This window comes from Plectropomus leopardus, chromosome 7 (genome assembly GCF_008729295.1).
Source record: "Plectropomus leopardus isolate mb chromosome 7, YSFRI_Pleo_2.0, whole genome shotgun sequence".
NCBI lineage: Eukaryota > Metazoa > Chordata > Actinopteri > Perciformes > Serranidae > Plectropomus > Plectropomus leopardus.
In genome coordinates this window covers 18220115-18241744 of record NC_056469.1, presented here as the reverse complement: position 1 = coordinate 18241744, position 21630 = coordinate 18220115, and the positions used below count along the sequence as shown (strand labels likewise).

Sequence of the window (21630 nt, the reverse complement as noted above, 5' to 3'; positions counted from 1 at the left end):
GTAATCTTCACACACACTGTAAATGGACCATACTAATTTTTATATTCAACTACCTTGCCAGAAGACAAAGTTTTTAGACTCCGTGTGGCAAGCTGAGATTGGTGGGTGATGGCTGACCTGATAATGTAAAACAGCTAAGTAAGTAAGGTGATTCAGTGAATGCTTTTTGTGAATTGTTATTAGAATACAGGGACTGTTAATAGCACAGAAAGTGGGATTAATGCATACCTGCTCCGCAACAAATCGAAAACCTTTATCTGGCCGATCACATTCATATGTCTCTCCCAGGACAGGGTTGAAAGGCTTTCCTCCAGTTCTGTAGTGGCTGGATGCATAGCCTGACACAACAAATGTAGCTATGTATACCTGCAAAAAGAGATACTAAACAGTTGGTGGTGCTTTTTTTAAATCACAGAATAATGAGTCTGTCAACTGAGGCAGAGCACAAAGCTAAATTTACCTTGTGAAAACCTTTAAGGAACAGTTTAGCCTAGATTTAAAAATAAATATTTGTCCTCTTACTTGTAGAGCTATTTATCAATCTAGAAAGTTTAAGTGTGAGTTGAGTGTTAGAGATATCACTCATAATCCACGGACCTTGTTTTGAGCAGTGTCATGCAGGAACTATTTTCTTTCAACAGAACTACACTTGCCAAATGTATGACCACAAAGAAAGAAGCTTGAATTGACTCATGGACAAGAGGCATGTGACAGCACAAGATGTAAACACTAATTGCATCCTGTTTGGCTGAGCTGTAACATTAGCTAGCTCGGGTGAGATAGCAGCATTTCATTAGTTAGAATGTTGTTGCTCTTTGTTATTGTCGACCATGAGAAGTTGCACATTTCCTTCTGTGCGTTGATACAGGTGACTACTGTAATTCGGTAGAAAGAGAATAGTTCCTCCGTGAAACTGCTCATAACGTCTGTGGATTACCTTGAGTAGCTGGGTCATGATTTCTTGAGGCAGACATTGTTTTTTTAGTTTTTCAAATGTATTTTATTCACACTTTGAGCACTGCAATAGGAGTGCCAACTACTTTCATTATATTCAGTAGAAGGCAGACATCTGTACTGCCAAAATCTCAAACACTCAACCACTCACACTAAAACAATCTAAAAAAAACAACACAATTTTGATCTTGGGGTGAACTGTCCCTTTCTAGATTTTAAAAAAAAGAGGTCACCAAAACATTGAGCTGACTGAGCTCTGTCATCATTTTAAAGTACCACATATTAATGCTTAATTCATCTCCATTTTTATTTTAATGAGCAGAGTAACTGCTTGAAAACTCCTTCACTGGTTCAACCGAGCCAAGAGAGCACTGATAATTACTTCCACATCCAAACGAGAGGCCACAGATTGAAGCTTCGACTGCTATTCATTTCACATCTACATACTATAAACGGCACTTTTGTCCTTTACAACTAGCTGACTCCACAGGCTGTATCTGTATACCTCCCACACAAAAGCGAACAAAATTTAACCAAATAACTTCAGTACTCCAAAGTCAGACAATGGAAGTGAAAGTGAAAATTATAAAAAGATGCAAATTTGTGCTGTCTTCCTGCTGGAAATCTCCAAAGATTAAGGTTTCTCCCACATGAAGTGTAATAAGCGGGGTCTGTACATGGAAAATACCTCTGCCAGCGGGCAGCTGGGGTCCCAGTCTACAGGAATAAGAGCCAGCAACAACTGATGGGTAATTCCTGGCTCCAGCAAATATTTCCACAAATGCTTGATGGTCATTCTAACCTGGCTCAGCCTTCTGTGATTGTCAAGTTAGGCTTGTAATGCGCTTTTCTTGTAATGATGGACTGTTCTAGCTTCTGACATTGCAGTTTAAGAAGAGTTTGGCAGATATGCCAATTAAAAAAGACTGAAGGAGAGATATCAGTCTCAAGCCTTTGTGCTAAATTTGCAGCTAGAGCCAGCAAGCAATTAGCTTAGCATAGCATAAAGACTAAAAACAAGGGGGGGGGGAGTTAGCCTAATTCTATCCAATCTAAAAAAAAATCATTATTTTGTATGGATTAAAGAAACAAGATATAACATGTTAATTAGTTTTGGCCAATAAATAAAAACAATAAACGCAAGCAGACAAGTACAACTGTCCCACACCACAAATGAGCAAGCACAGCATCCAGTTCCACACCAAACAATTTCAGTGATTATTCGCGGAGCAATGATATTGACGAAGAGTGCTATTTTCTCAATACTTTAAAACTGATTTAAACTTTTGTAGTATATTGTGAAAGCAAACCATATTGATTTGTGTTTTAACACAAGATACACAGATAACAAGGAACCTGACCAAGCAGAGACGTAAGTACAAATCAAATTTCCCAAAATGTCACAACTATTCTCTTAATAAAGTAAGAAACCAATACAATATTTTTTAAGGCAACTCCTAATATAGCCTTTTCTCAATTTACATGGAACCATCACATGCACAACCAGCATTAACACTCCTTCCAACTTGCTTCTGCCAAAAAAACACACACTACCTTCAACAAGGACAACTGCTTGTGCTGAAGGAGGCCCATCAGGTGTTTAAAGTGAACATGTGATCCGAGCAAAAAGGACTCTGCCCACACACTCAAAGAACAAACAGTGAATTTGCCATCCATCTCACCATACGTTCAAAAGGGTCCTGTGTGATAGCAGCCCTGTCTAGCAGCTCGCTGTACTCCAGCTCCTCACACAGTCTCTGTAGGGTGTTGAGTGGCTCATTAAGTTGTACAGGCATCGCCACTTTGGATAGGTCTTTGCCAATGTTGTTTCTGAGGATGTTCCACAGGCTGATGGTGCTGTTGTTGGGGCTGGGTGAGGGCAGGCAGGATCTGCGCTGATAAAGGACAGTGCCTTCCTCTGCAGAGCCTGGGAACAGATGGTGTAAGAGGTCAAGACACTGATGGCTCTTTGTGTGGTGAATGCAATCAGCAAATATGTTAATTGAGTTATTGAATAAAGACTGTGTAAAAAAATTGCATAATTAAATCCATATAATCCCAGCAAGCAGTCGGCATTAAGTTGACGTCACAAAAATGTTGAACTATCACGTTAGACAGATTTCCAGTTGGAATCATATATTGTATACTGATGGACTACATTACAACTTCCAAAAAGTAAAGTCAAAACATCTCAATTGCCACTAGTGACTGGCTGCAGCATAGGTCATAAACCCCTTCAAACTAAAAGATCAGAGTTCACTTCAAAACATTTTTTCTCAAAGATGCTTTCTGTCATTTAAGGTAGTTCTCATCACCTTGATGTATGTTCAAATGTTTGATTTTTTGATAAGTTTGGTTTAAATTAGTTATTTGATGATATTGCAAAAAAAGGGCAATTTCACGTCATAGCTGTGTGTGCCGATCGGTGTGCTTGCCTTCAATGGCACTGCTCAAGACTGGTCGGAAGGGTGCGTGGATGGAAAACTTGATACCGAGGAGATCGCTATTGTGCAGAGTCTGGCTCCAAATGACGTCGCAAGGGCAAGATGGCAGCAGCTTTATCTGGGATATTAAAGCTTCATTTTTTGAAAGTGAGAGTAAGTGGAGACGCATCATCCATCTTTATAAACCGTCTGTGGTTGGAATTGAATTTGGGCTGACAATATCATAAATGTCTATATAATTTCATGTTGTAAGTATGTCGACATTATGATGTTTTGCAGACATTGGGACATTTGTTTTCTATACCTTACAGCTAAATGTTATTCTACGTCAAGATAATGTTGGCATGAGACATTTGGAAGATTATGTTTTTTTTTTACTTTACACAACTGCAACAAAATATCAACGTCATCTGTCAACGGTATTCTACGTCGAATTGATGCTAGCATTTGATGTTGTCCTGACACTGAATTTTAGTCATCCAACAACACAACCTAAATTCAACGAAACCTCAATAGCTAAAGATGTTTGTGACCAGCTGGGATTACACAGAAGTCAGTATTGTTTATACACTTTAATGAACGTAGCGTCCTACTAGTTCTTTGTCCGACAGATTACCTGAATTTGGCCTGTCACTTTCCGTCTCGTTGCTGAAGTTGTCCATGGAGATGTTGTCACTAATGTCACTAATGTATGAGTCATCCTCTGATATCTAAAAAAAAAAATTCCAAACTTTAGCTCAGAGATAAATTTTTAATACCACCTGCAGAAGGGGACCGAGCAGGTCTCTTTCAACATCCTGTCACGTCAGCATAAGATCTACTGCATTAGAGATGAATGGTCCCACAGGACCTGGTGATTAATTTGCACCTCGACTTGCTGTATTTTTAGATTAAAGAAATTAACTTCCATTTTCACATTGCTTCTGCTCCAGCTGCTAACTGGTCAGGCATGCTTCATGAACACTAGAGGAGACTGAAGTGAGGGCAGACTTGTTTTCTGACACCAATCATAAATAGCTTTAAGGCAATGTTTAGTTAAAAGGTGTTTTTTCTCTTTGCAACAGAACAGTGTCATAATTAGCTTAAAGGTTTAACAAATTTTGCAGACACGACAGATGAAGTGTCTGACGATAATACATCATTTAAGAACCTCTGGTGGTCATTCTGTTTTAGTTTCTCTCCATTTTACCATGCAGATCTTATCATCAAACAATAGCTGCAGGAAACAAGACGAACTGCATTACATTAACAATAATTCTAAATCCATTATGCAGCCCTAAATATCAGTTTATGCCACTAGCTGATTCTGAGGTATGGACACACCAGTATATGTGCTTATGGTGACAGTTTACTGTAACTCTTGCACTCACCTCATTTTCAGAGGAACTAGCAGACAGTAAAACTTCCTGCGCATCGAAGAACTCAGACAACGACTCTGTGATTGAAGCTCTGCTCTCATTGGATACTTGGTGTACAAGGGGATGGGATTCATCAACAGAATCCTGTTTCTAGGAGACACAGTGTTCACAGCTATAATTAAGAACAAGAAAAGGGCAACATCATCACAGCCAGGAGGGGCAGCAATCACAGGGGAATTCAGAATACTGTCACAATGTGTGGATGATGAGAGTATCACAACACATAAAAATCTGTTACATAAGACACTGAAAGACAGTCACCTATGACAGGTTATATCACAGTATAAGCGTTAGAGGAGTGCACAGTATTCATTCACTGCATTATGAAATACGATTCAGTTTCATGAAAGCTTATTGATATGTATAGACAAAGTGCATGGAAGAGGTTTCTATCACAAGTTTCATCACAATACGATAAATTGATTCTTTTGAACAACAATATAATATTTGCTGCAATTTTGATTTAATTTAGTTCAGGGGCCTGTGAACGATATAAGAGCTTCAGGGATTAGTAGATTATTTGATTAGTTAAAAAAAGTAATATTAATTGCCAATCATTTTTGATAATCAGTTTATCATTTCAGTATTTTTGAGCAGGACTATTAAACATTCTCTGGTTCCAACTTTTTAAAATTTTGAGAAATTTCTGCTTTTTTTTGTAATTTATGACAGTCAATGAAGAGTCTTTGGGGTTTTTGACTGCTGGTTTGACAAAAGAAGCAAACTGAAGGTGTCTCTTTGGGCTATGGAAAAATGTGACGAGCATTTTTTCATATATTTTTGGCAATTAATAGAGTAAATATGAGTAATCACGAGAACAATCAGCAGATTGAAAATAATTGTTATTTGCAGCCCTAATCAATATGAAACAATATCAGTAAATATCCTCATTGTTGTTTTTTTGGCTGCTTGCTAACACTGTTGGAATGTTTAGGAGGGAGGTGAACGGAAATAGTGACATAGATGTATCATGAGAATTTCACAATAAAGGCGTATCTTAAAGATGACATTATGTATTGATGTTTTCACTTTGCATCAATAGATCATTGAATCTAAATATAAATCCAGATCTATGTATTGTTATACCTCTTGTACACAGTCTTTTTCTTTTCACTACAATGCAACTTGTTCATGTGTGCCATTTTTTTGTTTCTGTTTCACAGCCGTAAAATGGCAATATGATGAACTTCTAAAAATTTGAACATTTCAAAAATTAAACTTGTAGAAAAGGCTCATCAATTTTACAAAATATTGAAAATATCTTGTATCAGTCAAACCTATTTCAAGTGACTGTATCACGCAATACATTACTGTATTAAGTGAGTGAAGACAAACAACATGCACATTCAAAATGGACTCACAACATTAATATAATTCATCTGTAGACAATCCAAAACATTAAACTTATTATAAGAAGTAAGAAATATTTTTCACAAAACCACACATGGAAGTGTGCCCCCTCTCCATCCTTTGTTATTGCTAGGGCTGATTAATTAGCCTGCAGAAAATCTCAGAGGAGGCACATTAGTTTTGCACTGTGTGTTTAAACAAATTTCCAGGGACACGATTAATTAGATCAGCTCACACTCTCTGGTCAGCAAATCTGATTAAGAGAGCAAAGAGCTTCCTTTAGGAAGATAATAATGTGACAGGTAACAGAGTCGTCCCCTGAGCAGTGCGATACTGCGAGACATGAGACTGAGAGGAAGCACTTTCTCATATCAAATATTGGATATTTGACTTATTTGAGAAGGTCTTGTTCCCTGAAAACTTTGTAGCGAAAAAGATGTTTTCATAGTCACTGACTTTATAAAAGACAGTGGGAGAGGGGGTGAGGAGGAGAGCAACATTTGTTGAATCTGGATGAGTTGGGAAAGGACAGCTCATTCATTCTGTGGCAAATTCAGGACTGCGTGGGATGAAAATAAAGACGAGGAGATAATAATAATAATCATCGTGATGGTGGGGGGAAAGAGAGTAGAGTCACTGCATTCCCACACCCACCTGCACAGGGGCAATGAGATTTATTAGTGTGGGCTCTACGATGTGGGACTCGGCATGAATCTTGCACAGGCGCTCTCTCAGCTCAGAGTTCTGGGCTAAAGCCTGGAAAAATAACCAGTGTAAACATTGTTTAAAGCACACATCCAAGCAGCAATACCTTGAATACTGAAAGCTGAAATGAATTCCTGAATTAAACTGCTCATCAACACTGAATGATTTTACATAATCAAGCTTTTAAGAGATACATCAGATTTTTGGAAGTGGGATTGTATAGATTACTTATTCATACACAGTCTGTACTCTACTGCTGTAGATGGTCTACAACAAAACATATTTTAGCCATCTATTAAAAAAACATCCCAGCGAATCATTTTCGGTGTATGCTATATTGAAAGTATTTTTACTGCTTTACCTTAATTTCTGACAATGATTTCCAATTGAAAAATAAAGCTGGTAGACTACTCTTTTCCAAGCCAGACTCCATTAATAATAATTTAACATCACTGAACACAGGAGCTGCTGGTCCTCCGCTGCCTTGATTGATTTCTTTGTTTGCGTTGTGTGACTTTGGCGTCTAAAAGGGTTTGTTCAGATTAATCAAAGTTACACAATAACACAAACTAACCACTAATTTAACTAGTGGTAGATCAGAGGTTCCTGTATTCAGCACGTTAAAATTTCTGTTTTTCTCAATGGAGTCTGTCAGCTTTGATCAGAGCATAGATGTAGAATTAAAGCCATTAGCAGCTTCCCTGTCAGAACGGGCTGTTTGATAAAGAGGTAAAGTGCTGAAAATACTCTCAACATACTGTACAGTTAAACTGATATTGTTTTTTTTAGGTGGCTAAAATATGTTTGGTAGCTGACTCCTTCACAGCAGAACATTGCTTAGCTTCTGTGTCGGAATTCTGCTTGCTTCTCCCAACTGGGGGCGTGCCGACTGACTATCTACCGTATGTAATATACTGGCAGTGAATAAGTACTTCATACAACCCCACTTCACAAAATCTGAACTATCCCTTTAGACATGTGATTTACCTTTATTTTAGAGACGTGTATGTGTCATCACTGCAGACATCAGGCAGGAATCCACAGGAGTCCAAACTATATTACTCACCCATTTCTGACTGTATGTGAGGTAAAGTATGTAGAAGCTAAGACCCATCAGGATATTTAAAGTCAAAGAAATGCGTTGGTGTAGGGAGCACAGAAGATCTAATGTGGTTAAAGAAGTCAGCATGACAATGAGTGTATGAAACAGAAAATAGACTGAGCCTCTGGGTGGGAGGCAGCAGCCACAGGAAACCTGACTGTTGAACACGGTCATGTTCAGGTAGGCAGACATCACACCAGCAGCTAGTAATCCCTCTAAGAGGCTCGACAATGTGTCACGCTTGACAAATGGTGTGGGAGGACGTGGCTTCTGAGGGGAGTGTAGAAGTCAAAAAGAAAGTGGAATACCTAACTTATTTCTATCGACTGCGTTTGTCTGTGTTATTTCACGTACTGTTGACAGTGCGTTCTTCAAACCGACAACCTGCGGTGAGGTAGGGGGAATTGCTTCGTGGTCCGCACATTGTTTCAATCTCTCTCTCTCAGATGTTAGTGAACTCAGGGCTGTCTTCATAGTCGCATGCACTGTAGCAACAAAAGGGAAAGAGGGAAGCTTCATCTGCAAAGCAATTTGCAGTTATTTCAGAGCTATGCAAAACCGGTCACGGTAGATCTAGCAACAGTCTGTAACACATCACGCTTCTAATAAAATGGAACAAATGGGAATTTTGATTATCTCCTTTTGCGAAGCAAGCCACAATCTTTGTTTTACGATGTTCATTTTACCACGCACTTCTCAATAGGTGCTCAGGGGAAGCAACATAATTGAAAAGCGCTGACAGTGTTAATACATCACTGTATTACATTAACCCCAACGCACATCCTTAGCTTATTATTTTGAATGTACACAAAAGAGACAACTGAAATGTCAGCAAAATCGACAGCTGTTCCCTGTGGAAACTTTAAACCAATTTGACAGAAAAAGTGATGGCATTATGTAAAACATAAATCATTCTCATTATGTCATGTAAAGTACCAGGTATCTGAACATTTAAATAAGGAGTGGCGGAAAACTAATTAAAGCCCCTATTTGCAAAGCTTTGTGGTTTAGGAATTATAAACTTCTCACTAAGCAACAGCTAGAGAACATGCTGACTGGGTACCTCATCAAAATCCTAATGAATGTAAACTGAGACAAACTGTTTATCAGTAATTAACAGCTACCATGGTTGCACTATTGTCACATCCATTTGTTAAAACAACAACACCATGCCAGTCCTGTGCCTTACATGCAAATAAGACAGCAGGCAAACAGATTCATGTGCACTTGTTGAGTTTTTCTTTGCTTGTAAGTATCTTTAAAATCCGGAATCAATTGGACATCTTTATCAAAATCTAAAGTATTATTTAACTAGAATTAGCAGCTCACATTTGTATGCCTCTGTGAACTACTGAAGTTGTACTTACAATTTAAATCCATGCCTGTAAAAACATAGATGCTTCACACACATCTTCCCTCTGGCAGCACCGAAGATCTGAACCATCACCACAGTTTCATCAGTTCATAGCTGAGTCCAAGTGAATGTTTGTGCCAAATTTAAAGAAATTCCTTTACAGTGTTCTTTAGATATTGTGTTCATAAGAATAAAATGGACGCAAGGTTACAGTGACTTTGATATAATACTAAAGTCCAATCAGTTTACCCTTGAGTCCAAGTGGACATTTGTGCCAAATTTGAAAAAAAAAAAATCCTGTTCATATCCTGTTCATGAGAATGGTATGTACAGATGGACAGATAACCCGAAAATGTGTATGTTGTTGTGCAGAGGTATACAAATTTTACTCACAGTTGTTGGCAATACGGCAGAAGTCCTCCTGCAGCTTGGCCACATCAAAAGTGGAATCCAGGGATTCGGTGTCGGCCTTGTCATTGGCAAGTGCGGCGGTGGAAAGGTTGGGGTTTGAGGCGTGGAGGCGGATAGAGCCGGCAGAGATGCAGCTGGGTACCTACAGTAGAGCAGGAGGAGGAGAGCTTGAAGGGACTCGTACTAAAAAAGATGAAATATAGTCACACTTCATTGCCACTACCTGCAGAGTTGTTTTGACATCTTTGTTGTAGTTTTTACTGCGCCACTTCCTTGGTAGTCTTTTTTCCTTTTTGGGGCTGTCAAATGTAGATGCCTATTGAACACAAAGTAAGACTGATGGCACATTTAAGAGGCTTTTTATAGGAAATGATTTCATGGCTGACAGTGAGGTTGTATTCTATATTTAGTAGGAAATGGCTCAAGGACAACAAAAAATATGAGCAGAAAGAAATGATAAAAGACAAAACAAGACAGGTTACTTTGCATAAGATTCCGAGTCATCTAGTATTTTGGATGTGATTAGGTTCATTTACAACACAGTTTCCCAGAAATGCAATTCTTATGAATAAACCTGCCCTACTTGCAAAAGTGAAATTACTTACGTATAACGTGCTGACCTGTAGTGCCTGGATAGATGGAGCAGAGTAGGTACGGTGCAGGACTTCCATACTCTGAAGCAGGTGGCTGAGCTCCAGCAGGTAGGCCTCACACACTGACAAATCTGTTGATAGAAAGAAAAAGATCCACAGATAAGATGATTAAGAAGCAGGTCAGCAAGTCAGCAACTCCAGATTTCCCAGGGTGACTTGGGCTCTACGTATGCTCAAAGAGTTACTGTTACAATGTATACTTGCTTACTTAGACTCCATTAAGATGGCAATGCTTTAAAATGTACATTTCCCTCAATATGGGGATGCTTTTGCATCATGTGAGACTCACATACTTGTGCCACAGACAGCCAGCAGAAAGCTCACTGCAGGAAGCATAAACAGATATATTTAGGTATCTGAATATGAATTTGAATAAGGAATGGCAAAGAGCTAAACTTCTGTTTATGAATGTATGCTCAAGAATTTTTGTTTCCAAGCTTCCTGGTTTAGAAAAGTGCAACTTCTGACTTAACATCTAAAGTAAATGCTGACAGAGCACATCATTAGAATCCTAATGAACAAAAAATGAAACAGTTTTCATCGTCAACATCTTCCTGTCTTTATAAACAAAACCTTGCCAGTCCTTTCTTACTTGCAAATGAGACAGCAGGCAGACACAGTTATTGGTGTTAACTGAAGTATTGGACAAATAAAAAAGTTCAACTCACCAAGGTTGGAGCTCCTGCCTATCTCCTTGCCAATAGCAACTTGACTGTGACTAAGAGGCTCTTAATAGAGCAAGAAGCTTCATGCACACTGAATAATAGAAACCTCCCTTTGGGTTTAATTTTATTGATATTTTGTTCATAGGTCTCTAAAAAACAGAAATTAGGGCATTCTTTTACTATGGCCCATTTTAGTCTGGAAACTTTTAGAAAGTCACATATTTAGATAAATGTACTGATACAATATTTTCAGTAAAAGAACACTGGCATTGTCATTTTCATTAACACATGCCTTTTCCATCACAGTAAACAAAGTGGTGAAAATGACTGTTGTGGACAGAACTAGCTTGCCAATGTCCATTTTAGCTTTAGCAATAAATAAATAACAAAAATATCCAATATATATTTTTTGTTATTATTTGTACATTCAAAGGAATTTGAGCCATTAACAAAAAATATCTGATTTCTCCTAATTCAGTCACCCCTATGGAGCCAACTGTCAGTGCTTTTCTGTCACATGCCTATTGCTTGAGTCATCTAGTATACAAACTCTAAAAACACCTCCCTAAATTTACATTTTTATACAGTGTAGTGGAAGTGTCAGCTACCCAATGGGACAGGTGTTCTTTTCATAAAAATCAATGTATCTGAATATATCTCACAGCAGTTGGTAAATTTCATTAAAATTGGTGTTTATGTGTCATTTGTATTTGACAGTAATGTTAGATCAATATTAAATTCAAAAATTAAGCAGGGTTGAATACCCCCAATCAGCCTCACAGACAAAGGAAATATAGTAAAACCCACATGTAAAAGGTCAGTTTTTATATAATATAAATAATAACTGATCTATCATTTATTTTTTGTAAGTTTCTTTTGCTGTCAAGTTAGTGTTACAAAAAAACTTGAAAGAAAGTTGTCAGATGCATATCGCATAGTTGCAAGGCTATCCAAAAAACAGCGTAAATGAGGAAAGAACACAATAATCACAGTAGCTGAGCAATCACCCAGTTACAACAATTTTTATCATCCAACTTGAAATGTATCCATCTATCCACCAGTACAAGAATGTATCTTATAGCTTAATAAAAGTGTGTGCATTATCTCTGTATCGAAAACCTAGATTTCACCAAATATAAACCAAAACTTCTAAGCATGTTTTAATTTTGCTTACAAACCAAGACAGAAGGGAAGCCACATAAACTGGTACAGAGACATCAGTATGGTAATGACTGTGTAGAAAGAATGAGGGACAACTCCACTGTCTCACCTTTGGAGCATTTGTCCATGTCGTCAGATGACTGGAGCCAGGCTGCTACTTTGGCCTGGCTGTTGCAGTTAAAAGGAAAGGCTCCTGCAGAATGCACTGTGGACTGCCTTCGTATGGGCATGCACTGCAAGAGCAAACACACCCAAAGGTCAGTCCAATAACAATTTTGCTTCCTTCCGTCCTTCCTTCTATAATAGACAGACTTCAGTAATTATTGTAGATTAAATAATGATATGCATGAGTAGAAGCAAAGCAGAAAGCATTTACTACTTTTAACAGACCACATAGTTTTCAATAACAGTGCGCTGTGGTGCACAGGTATACCTTTCTGATAGAGGCACTCTCTGCAATGCTAGGGGAGTTGGGGGAGGGGTAGTGCGGATAGTAGAAGGACTTCTCGGCAGGGTACATGGCAATCTCATTTTGCCGATAGAGCCGATGGTGACGCAGCTTGGAAACCCATTCGTCAAACAGCTCCTGTGACTTAATCTGCAAAGCAGATACCACAATCAGAAATCAGCACAAGGTGAAAAAGGCGTGAAGGTGAAAAAGCTCACACATACAGGTACTGTAATTCTCCCTCACTCACATACAGAACACAAGGTCATTTTAAAGACATTTCAATGTTAGCATCTGTTCCAGGACTCAGAAGGGAATATTCTGAATAATCCATGTTTAACATCACTTCCTGTAAATCTGTAGGGAACACTTCATATTCATTAGCCTTGCGGTTTACCTTCAGGTGATAGATGTTTTCCTCAGCATCAAGATCGATGCACTTGGCTTTTTTCTTAATGGCCATGACAGAGAGACCCACGTCAATGCAGCCATGCAGTTTCCCCTTCTCAATCTACAGGGCAACACACACTGTTGGGAATATTTTGTACTGTTTTTTTTTACCACAAATGCAATCTGATGCTGTTCAGCTCTATAAGCACTATTATCCTTATAATCCTTTCACTGGCTCCCACAACCCTGGTCAAGCTGAGTCTCTGCATGGGTGATATATAATTATGTGAGATTGGCAGGTGCAGAGCACTTTGTGATTCCTATCAATGACAACGACATTGTGAGGGAATGAGGGCCTTTTGTATCTACGGGCACAGACAGATATTCTAGGAAAGACAGCAAGCAGCAGTGCCACAAGACCCAAAATGTCCTTTGTATTCTTCTGTAACAAACAAACAAACAACCACGCAATATGCAGCCAGCAGGCTTCTGTACTCACATCAGCACTGCACTTTCCATACTTGAGGATGCCCTTGTCCAGGAAGAAGTATCTCTGTAGGGAGAAGGGAGGACAATGAGTAAATGAGATGCAGCCGGGATGATATGCAACATCCCTGTCAGTGAGTCAGAAGCCACTATTATGACTCACTGATCATGACAGAGTCTGTCTCTTGTTAATGTATCTTGTTAATGTCTCTGCAGTGAGATGTTTGTCATCCCAGGCTCCCGACTTGCATCTTGTCTGCCTTTATTACTCTTACCCCAACTCTGTTGCAATCCTTCTCCTCTACTCTCTTTGTAAATCTGACTCCTGGTGCTCCGTTGAAAGCGCAAAGACCTGAAAAGCTCTGACTGTGAGTCAATACTAAATGTATATAGCTCTATTAACCAACAGGCCATCAGCTAATGCATCTGAGAGGAACACTAAGATATCTAGCTAGTATCATCCCAGTGAAAGCTTTCAGACGGAGCGTAAACAGTCATTAAACAAGGTCACATGTGACTCTGCTGCATAAGTTCATTCAATTATTTTAAAACCCAAATGACTAACATCAGCAGATTTTTCAGGAAAGGGACCTGGAAAGCACAGGGTAAGACCAGGTAATGGAAGTGACGTTAAGCTGAAACACGTCATGATGTTGATCACTCTGATCTCTGAGACAGACAAGTGTGAGGGAAAGGGGGTCATTTACCTTATGCCAACCCTTCATGGGCCACTTTCTCCTCTTGAGCATGTAGCCCTCCTGTTTTTGGGGCTCCAGAACATTGCTGAAGCCTCCACGCAAGCCCTCAACTATTTCCCAGCTGTCCTGTGGGCACAGATGGTTTGTGAGAACTCTGAGATGGCAAATAGACATTAGCAGACACTCAGCATGTGCACACACATGCAGATCAAAGTTGCAGGGAGGTTTGGCAAGACAAAACTAATGAATCATACACACAGCAGAGTCAAGGTCTGAGTCAAAAGCAAACAGCAAATTGTGGTTGTTTCGATTTTTCAGTCTCTCCCTCAATGTAGTGTCAGTCAGTCAGTGGGAGGATGTGGGAGTGGAAGAAGAGCTTTATTGCTGATGGAAAATGCAGCCCAGTGAGGTTTCGTGTCCAGCATGGAGCTTCACACACTGCTTTTACCTCATGGTCCCATTTACAAAATTAGCTTACCTGTCAAATCTAAACTTTTCCCAATAATCATTTCCTGACTGAGATTAGAACGCTCAAATCCAAATCCGCCGGCAAATACAGAGATTAAGGTGAAATTTCATCATAGACTAATCCAGATAGCTCTGTCATGTACTTCAGCGGTGAGAGTTCCAGGAAGACAGCAGTATAAACACGGGGTTTTGTAACATATTTGTGGACACAGAGGATTGCATTATATGTGGTTCCTATCACTTTTAGTTTCTATAAGCGCAGTATCGCTTAGCTTTTAAAAACAGGTGTGTAATGTATTTTTTGGCTGTAGAAGGAGTGTATAAAAGTTTGGAAAAATAACCCCTGAAGATGCCTTCAGAGTTATCTTTCCTTGGACTTGGAGATTATCAGTGGGGGGGGGGGGGGGCATCCGCCTTGTAATGAAAATCATCAAAATCCACCTTCACAGTGGAATATGACAGGCAAGTTGAAAAAAATCTAGAAAATGGATTGCCTTGAAAAATATAAATAAATATAGCTATTAATCTGAATTTATGTGTACTCTATATCTATATATCTATATATCTATATCTCCGCCTTGTAATGAATATCATCAAAATCCACCTTCACAGTGGAATATGACAAGTTGAAAAAAATCTAGAAAATGGATTGCCTTGAAAAATATAAGTAAATATAGCTATTAATCTGAATGTATGTGTACTCTATATCTAATTGTTAAATTTACTTAAAATTTAGTTGTATTTATTTAACGTTGTGAAGTTGTTGCAACTTAAAAATGACAAGTTCAATTAAATAAATCTTTTTAAGTTTTGGCAGAGCCAAAAATGCCTGTAGTAGCCTGTTTTATGATCATAAACTTCATAGATGTATCCAAGTGAGACAAAAGCTCAGGATCACGTTCACATCACATCACAGCTCTCCAGAGGCACTTTGGGTTCTTGGCAGAGGTTTGAGGTGACTCTGTGTTTGTTATCTCAGTGTGCCCCTGAATATTCAAGTGTACAACAGTTCTGGCTAAACAAACTGTATCAGTCAGAGAGGCTGACTGCTGGAGGTGAGGCCGTCTAAAATAAACTCATTTCTGGAGGGGGGGGGGGGGGGGGGCGTGGCTTGTGGGTTGTTCTGTCACTGTCCCTGAGCGCTCGTCACGGTTCCCACTGACACAGTCACACTGTGAGTCATTGTCACACACTGCCCGGGCATTTTTCTTCAAGGTCGAGGGACACTTTCAGAAACAAAGTAGAGACATAACTGACAAGAAGACATGTCTGGTTACAGGGATGGCTCTCAGCAGGAGAAAACTGTAAATAAAAAATGTTTCCAAAGTTGTCTAAGATAGTGTATGCCCTGCTGCGTCTTCAAGACCGCTCTGTGTAGAAACATAGCACAAACTCAAGAAAACAAATTACAAAAAAAAATGTATAAATGACGATTTGTGGTTAAGAGGGTGTTATGGGTTCCAGTAAGTTACTCCATTGAGCCAAGAAGTAGTCCAGCACAACTTTTTGTACAAATGGAATAAACTATGTAAAATGGATCAAGATAAGCTTCAGGGTTGTTTCCCCCTGTCCCCAGTCTTTATGCTAAGCTATGCTAATGGTTTCTTCATATTTACTTTATATTCCTTTACTGTGAGTGTTATGTTTTATGAGTTTTGAAACAGCCATTTTGTGTAAATATTTATTTCTTTGTTTGTTTGTTTGTCCAGAGGTGCTCTGTGAATTAAAACCCTTTTTCAGCCTCTGTTTTTGTTGTGACTCTAAAGTGATGGACCACTAGTGTCTGTGTGTCCTGTGGGCAGGACCAGAGTGAAACTTTATTACTTTCATTTCCAAACAGAAAAGCTGTTGTGGGTAATGAAGAATCAATGAGTGCTGCCTGCAGATATAAACACACGAGGCAAATGCAACAACAGTCTGTTCATGCTGCTAATATCTTCCCTAATTTGTGTGTGAGAACAATACCTTTGAGGAAATTGTTGCAAATTTGCATTTTAAAAATTCAGAGACTTAACACAGACACAGACTCTAAATTTGGAGAAAATGCAGAGGTCTGAGACTGAGGCAGGGAGAAAGTCATTCTCATCTTGGCAGCGGTTAGTCCTTGTTTTGAAGATTTAGGATGCAAGCGGAGCTCAGTTGAGGCTGTCTCCTCTGGCTTGCACTTACACAGAGCCAAATAGAGCCATGCAAAAATTCTCTCAGAAAATTGCAGGGCCTATTAGCAGAAGTTTATGCGGTTAAGGCATTTACTGTCAGGTCATTCTCTTCCCATGACACAGAGAGCTCCCTGAGGACTGGCAGTTGCTTTTTTTGCAATACACAAACTGTATAATCAGAAAAAATAAGAATCTTCAGAAGCTAATAGCTCAAAGTTATCAAGTGTAATCGCTGTTGTGTGTTACCTGTCGGCTGTCAAGTTTGGAGGAGGAGCTGCTGTTGCTGCGTGACACGGAGTATATCTTCTGCGACATGGCTGAACTGCGCTCCTCTGAGCACATCTCACTGCAGACCGGCCAGTGCAGGCTAAGGCTGGAGTACCAGGAACATTCCTCTACTAAGAGCAGATGGGGTGGAGATGGGGTCAGGAGGAGAGAGGGTGGAGACAAAGATTCTTAAGAGGCGAGCCCTTTAAAAGCCTTTTAGCTGTGTCTCACTGAAAAATGCATTAGGTTATTTGGAGCGATTAGTTCTACCATCTTGACGTAGCAAAATATGGGACGTAATGAAAAAAGCTGCACAGAAGAGTTCTCAACATAAGCAAATGAAATTGACAGAGAAGACGGGAGGACATAAATTGGTCTGTGATAAGAGTTTAGACCGCAGGTTTGAATAATTAATATCTCACCCCTTACAGACAGTGATGGATGTCAGCATTTAAGGATCATATGAATCTAAAGCATCAACTAGAGGTACTATGTATGTACAGCAGTGTTTGAAGACATAGTCCCAGCAGCACACATCAAAGGGGAAGCCACAAAAATTGGGGACACGGTGCCTGAAAAATATAAATATAGCTAGGCAAAATGCCTAGTTGACAAAACTTGTTCCAAAATGAAAGCGAATTTTGAAGTTGGCTGTTACTTTCTCTGTTCCTGACAAGCACTGAAGGAGAGGATAGTAATAAGAGGAGCACAGAGTTGGCCTGTTTTCTGGTGGTCAGGTACGTGCAGGTGGTTCGCTTAGTTAGCCTTTAAAGTATTGGCTTTTTCATTATAACAAATTTAATATTCCCCCAAGAGTAGCCTACAGTAGCTTGCAATATGTAAAAGCAGTGTAGGAAGGAAGCCCCAAGTTTAAAGTTGTGTTTACAGACAATAACTGACAATTCCTGCATTGTATAACTTTTATCTGCCTACAGTCATGGAATAAATGTAGGAGTAGAAACTATAGCGTTTTCCTCTTAATTGTAAAGGAGTAGAAGTATAAAGTAGCATAATATTGACAATACACATTTAAGAACAAGGTCTTCAAAGTTGTGGCCTCACTCACTATGCATCAGCTCTTTCTGAGGTGGGATTTCAACCCATGGTTCAGCATTTCAGACCTCAATCACAGCTCAGTGACAAAGGAATAAAAGGCAAGCATCACATGTAAAGATGCAGTGAGATGTGAGACAATCAGTGAAATGAATATTGTCACTTCAACAGAGTGTGAAAATAACTAGGCCTCTTAAGGAAATGGCAACCCTCAGTCAACTGCCACACTTCACATGGAGTAATTAACATTATGCGCCCGGTCTACCACGTCAGCACAGGGAGCCACATTTTGCTAATGCACTGCGAGCGGCACTTTGTCATAGTATGGAAAGCTGATAAACAAGCAGGCACGATGTGTAAATCATCTTGGTCCACGTGGGAACAGGCAGTATGTCATTAGCTTAGCTTAACTAGGGATGCACAGAGGTACTGAGTGTGTGGACCATTAGGTTTGAGATCATTGCTGCATTAAATGGCCATCTGTTAAACTAACAGACAATGCCATGATTATACTACAGTCTGAAATTGAAAACTTTTTATCAAAGTAGTATCTGTTTCCCCTTTTTATGGCTAATATATATTCTCAAGTATTCATTAGGTCTTTTGTTTGAATTTAAAAAGAACATTTTCCCCAAATTAATATATCTATGCAGCATCCAGCATAACATAATTTAACTGTAATTTATATTCATAACAGATTCATCTTTTTTTCTATTAATTTATAAATAATGTAATGTATTAAATTTAGAAAGTCGAAGTGCCCACCATAGCCCAACGTGACATCTACTGTTTGCTTGTTTTGTTAAAACAATGAAACCCAAATGAGTTAAATTTACAACATAAAACAGAGAAAAACAGCAAATTCTAACACTGGAGAAACTGTTATGTTTGGCAAATGTTGTGAATATTTGCTTGAGAAAGCATATAACAGTATTCAATTTTATTATTGATTAACTTCCTCATTCCTCTAATTGACTTATTTGTTTTTGCACCAGTAAAATATAACAAATGACTTCAATGACAAACTTCAGTGATGTTTTGAATTTATTTTTTTTCTAATTATACTTTCCCTAGAACAAAAAATGTAAACATTGAGTAGGACTACAGAATTTTGTTAAAACATGACCTTATGTGATCATATTATTCCCTGTATTGTGTCAGTTTCACTGAAAGTTGAAAAATGTTCCAATGAAACAAATAATTAGCCAGTCCAAGAAACCACATGGCACATTCTACTACAAGTACATATAAATTTGTAAAAATATAGTACAATGCTGAGGCACTATCTCCCATGACAACTGAGCAAAATCCATCTTTTTTAATGAAGACTCCAAAAGCTCCAAAAGATCATAATAAGTTGATTTTTCTGTTTTTTTTTTTAAATATTTTTTTCATTTTCTTTCTGCCACTAAAAACTATAAGATAATCATACAGACTGTTTATGCAGCTCGTACTAAATCACACACACCGCTTGTTGACAACCACTTTGAGGCAGCAGCAAGGTTAATCACATTACCTGCACTGTATCTGCACGCTTTGTATAATGGCCACAGCCTCTCATGTTGGACAGACAAATCCACAGTCATGTGAAACCTTCATGGTTCAGCCAAACTTACACCACTGCTCTGTCTGTGGACCGCAGGCTGCAGTTAACACTGACAGAGCCTGACACCAAAGGGCAGCCACAACAATGGATCAAAGTGGCAGAACACACAAAAGGAATCCCTCAATATAGCACATATTGTGCATTTTGTTAGCTCAAACAAACCAGAACAGACATTGACAGTCATGAGTAATCTATCTATCTATCTATCTATCTATCTAATCCTACCTTTCCATCTCATATGATTTATTCATCCATTTTCCACTGATCACACCAGCTACGCGTAGGTCTATCACACCGTCACCCTTGAGGGCACCCTCTCATCTGACACAACAACACCACTTCTGGGGCTTTCATTGCTGTGAGGGCAGTATTAGACATCACCGCTCCAGTAATTACCCTTTCTCACTGAAGAATACACAGCCTGTGATGGCAATGAAGAAATGCAGTAAATGATTGCAATAAAATTGTATTAGATTACAGGGGAGTGGTGCTGCTGGGGTTGGGGTTACTGTTAGTATGGATTTTTACTCCTCCTGACAGTTGTAACCTTCGTTTACAGACTAAAAAACACCAGTAAACAGAGAATATGACAGGAAAACAGTGTAGTCTAACATGAAGACAGTGCAAGTCTCACATAAGTAGTTTTGGCTCATGCTAATGAGCAGCACAGCCATGTTTGAGACCACAGCGTGGTGAAAAGAGCGACAGGCAGTGAGTGCTGAGTGTGTTTGTCCAGTGGTCAAACATACAGAGTGGATCGCATGAACACTGACAGTGACTGAGGACAAAAGATAAATACGAGCCAGAGGTAAAGTTCTACTGTCATCAAGATGGCCTCCCTTTTATGTATGAGCGCATGAACACAAAAAGACACATGGACATATGTGTAGTGCACATGAACCCAAATATAAATGAGCAAATGCAATGTTTTGGGATCAGGAGAGGTAATACAACAGAGGCAGACAGTTGTTTCTTTTATCAAAGCTTGTGGCCATAAAATCAAAAAAGCAATAGAAATATAGAGCTGCTCACCAACTGCTGACTGCTGTATTTGAATAGAGGAGTCTTATGTAATAAAAATGGTGCTGACCTTTACAAAGAATGATTGTGATTCATGTGTTTCATTAAAACTATATATACCAGTATGGACAAAATCCACATCATGATAAACGTCATAGCAACATAGAAAAAGTCAAATCCATATTCATTAGTGGACAATGGCTAAATCATTTTCACAGAATAAACCGTATCCTCTCTATTTTTTACACCATGAATTTTTTAAAATCTAATGGTAGCAAAAAAAAAAAATTATGAAGATATTAAAGTATTAAAATATTAAAGGACATGGCATTAATTTACATTAGAGTTGCAACGTTTAATCAATGACTTGCCAAGTATTAAAATAATCCACAACTGATGTGATAATTGATTAATTGGTTTTAGTAAAAATATGCTTATTCCAGCTTCTTAGAAAGTGAATATTTTGTGGTTTCTTTACTAAACATGAAAGTAGCAGAATAATTTTATTGTGACAAATTTAAAGACATTTACAGCATAAATTGATGCAGAAAATGAAAAAAAGAAATGGGGCAAATCACCATAATGCAAAAAAATAAAGTGTTTGTTGCTCAAATTTTTCTGGCAGAGCACCCCCCTTTGTGTCCCTCCACCATTGTTAAAACAAAATCCTAAACCCTTCCTCCTCTATGACAGTAAAAATAATACCATCAATGAAACAAGACATTTGGGATGTCCTATTAGGCTTTGAGAAACACTGATTGACATTTTACACCATTTTCTGACATCTTATAGACCAAACAACAAACTGGTTAATTGAC

The 21630-nt window shown here is 38.7% G+C and overlaps 1 protein-coding gene across 4 annotated transcripts in view; it reads right to left on the bottom strand.

Annotated features, from left to right (window-relative positions):
* osbpl3b (oxysterol binding protein-like 3b) overlaps positions 1–21630 on the bottom strand; it is a 36940-nt gene that overhangs the window by 4274 nt on the left and 11036 nt on the right. Inside the window, exons 2-17 of one of the 4 annotated variants that reach the window (XM_042489206.1) lie at positions 17113–17264; positions 14249–14365; positions 13555–13608; positions 13063–13176; positions 12651–12815; positions 12327–12450; positions 10359–10462; positions 9962–10054; positions 9721–9880; positions 8328–8458; positions 6821–6922; positions 4769–4906; positions 4015–4108; positions 2637–2881; positions 229–366; positions 54–117 (exon numbers count right to left, since the gene is read on the bottom strand). In XM_042489206.1, the coding sequence (XP_042345140.1) occupies positions 54–117; positions 229–366; positions 2637–2881; positions 4015–4108; positions 4769–4906; positions 6821–6922; positions 8328–8458; positions 9721–9880; positions 9962–10054; positions 10359–10462; positions 12327–12450; positions 12651–12815; positions 13063–13176; positions 13555–13608; positions 14249–14365; positions 17113–17208 (1939 nt within the window). In that variant the 5' untranslated portion in view covers positions 17209–17264. Of the gene's footprint in view, positions 1–53; positions 118–228; positions 367–2636; positions 2882–4014; positions 4109–4768; positions 4907–6820; positions 6923–8327; positions 8459–9720; positions 9881–9961; positions 10055–10343; positions 10463–12326; positions 12451–12650; positions 12816–13062; positions 13177–13554; positions 13609–14248; positions 14366–17112; positions 17265–21630 lie in introns of all 4 variants that reach the window. The other 3 variants (XM_042489205.1, XM_042489208.1, XM_042489207.1) reach the window with 3 other exon arrangements.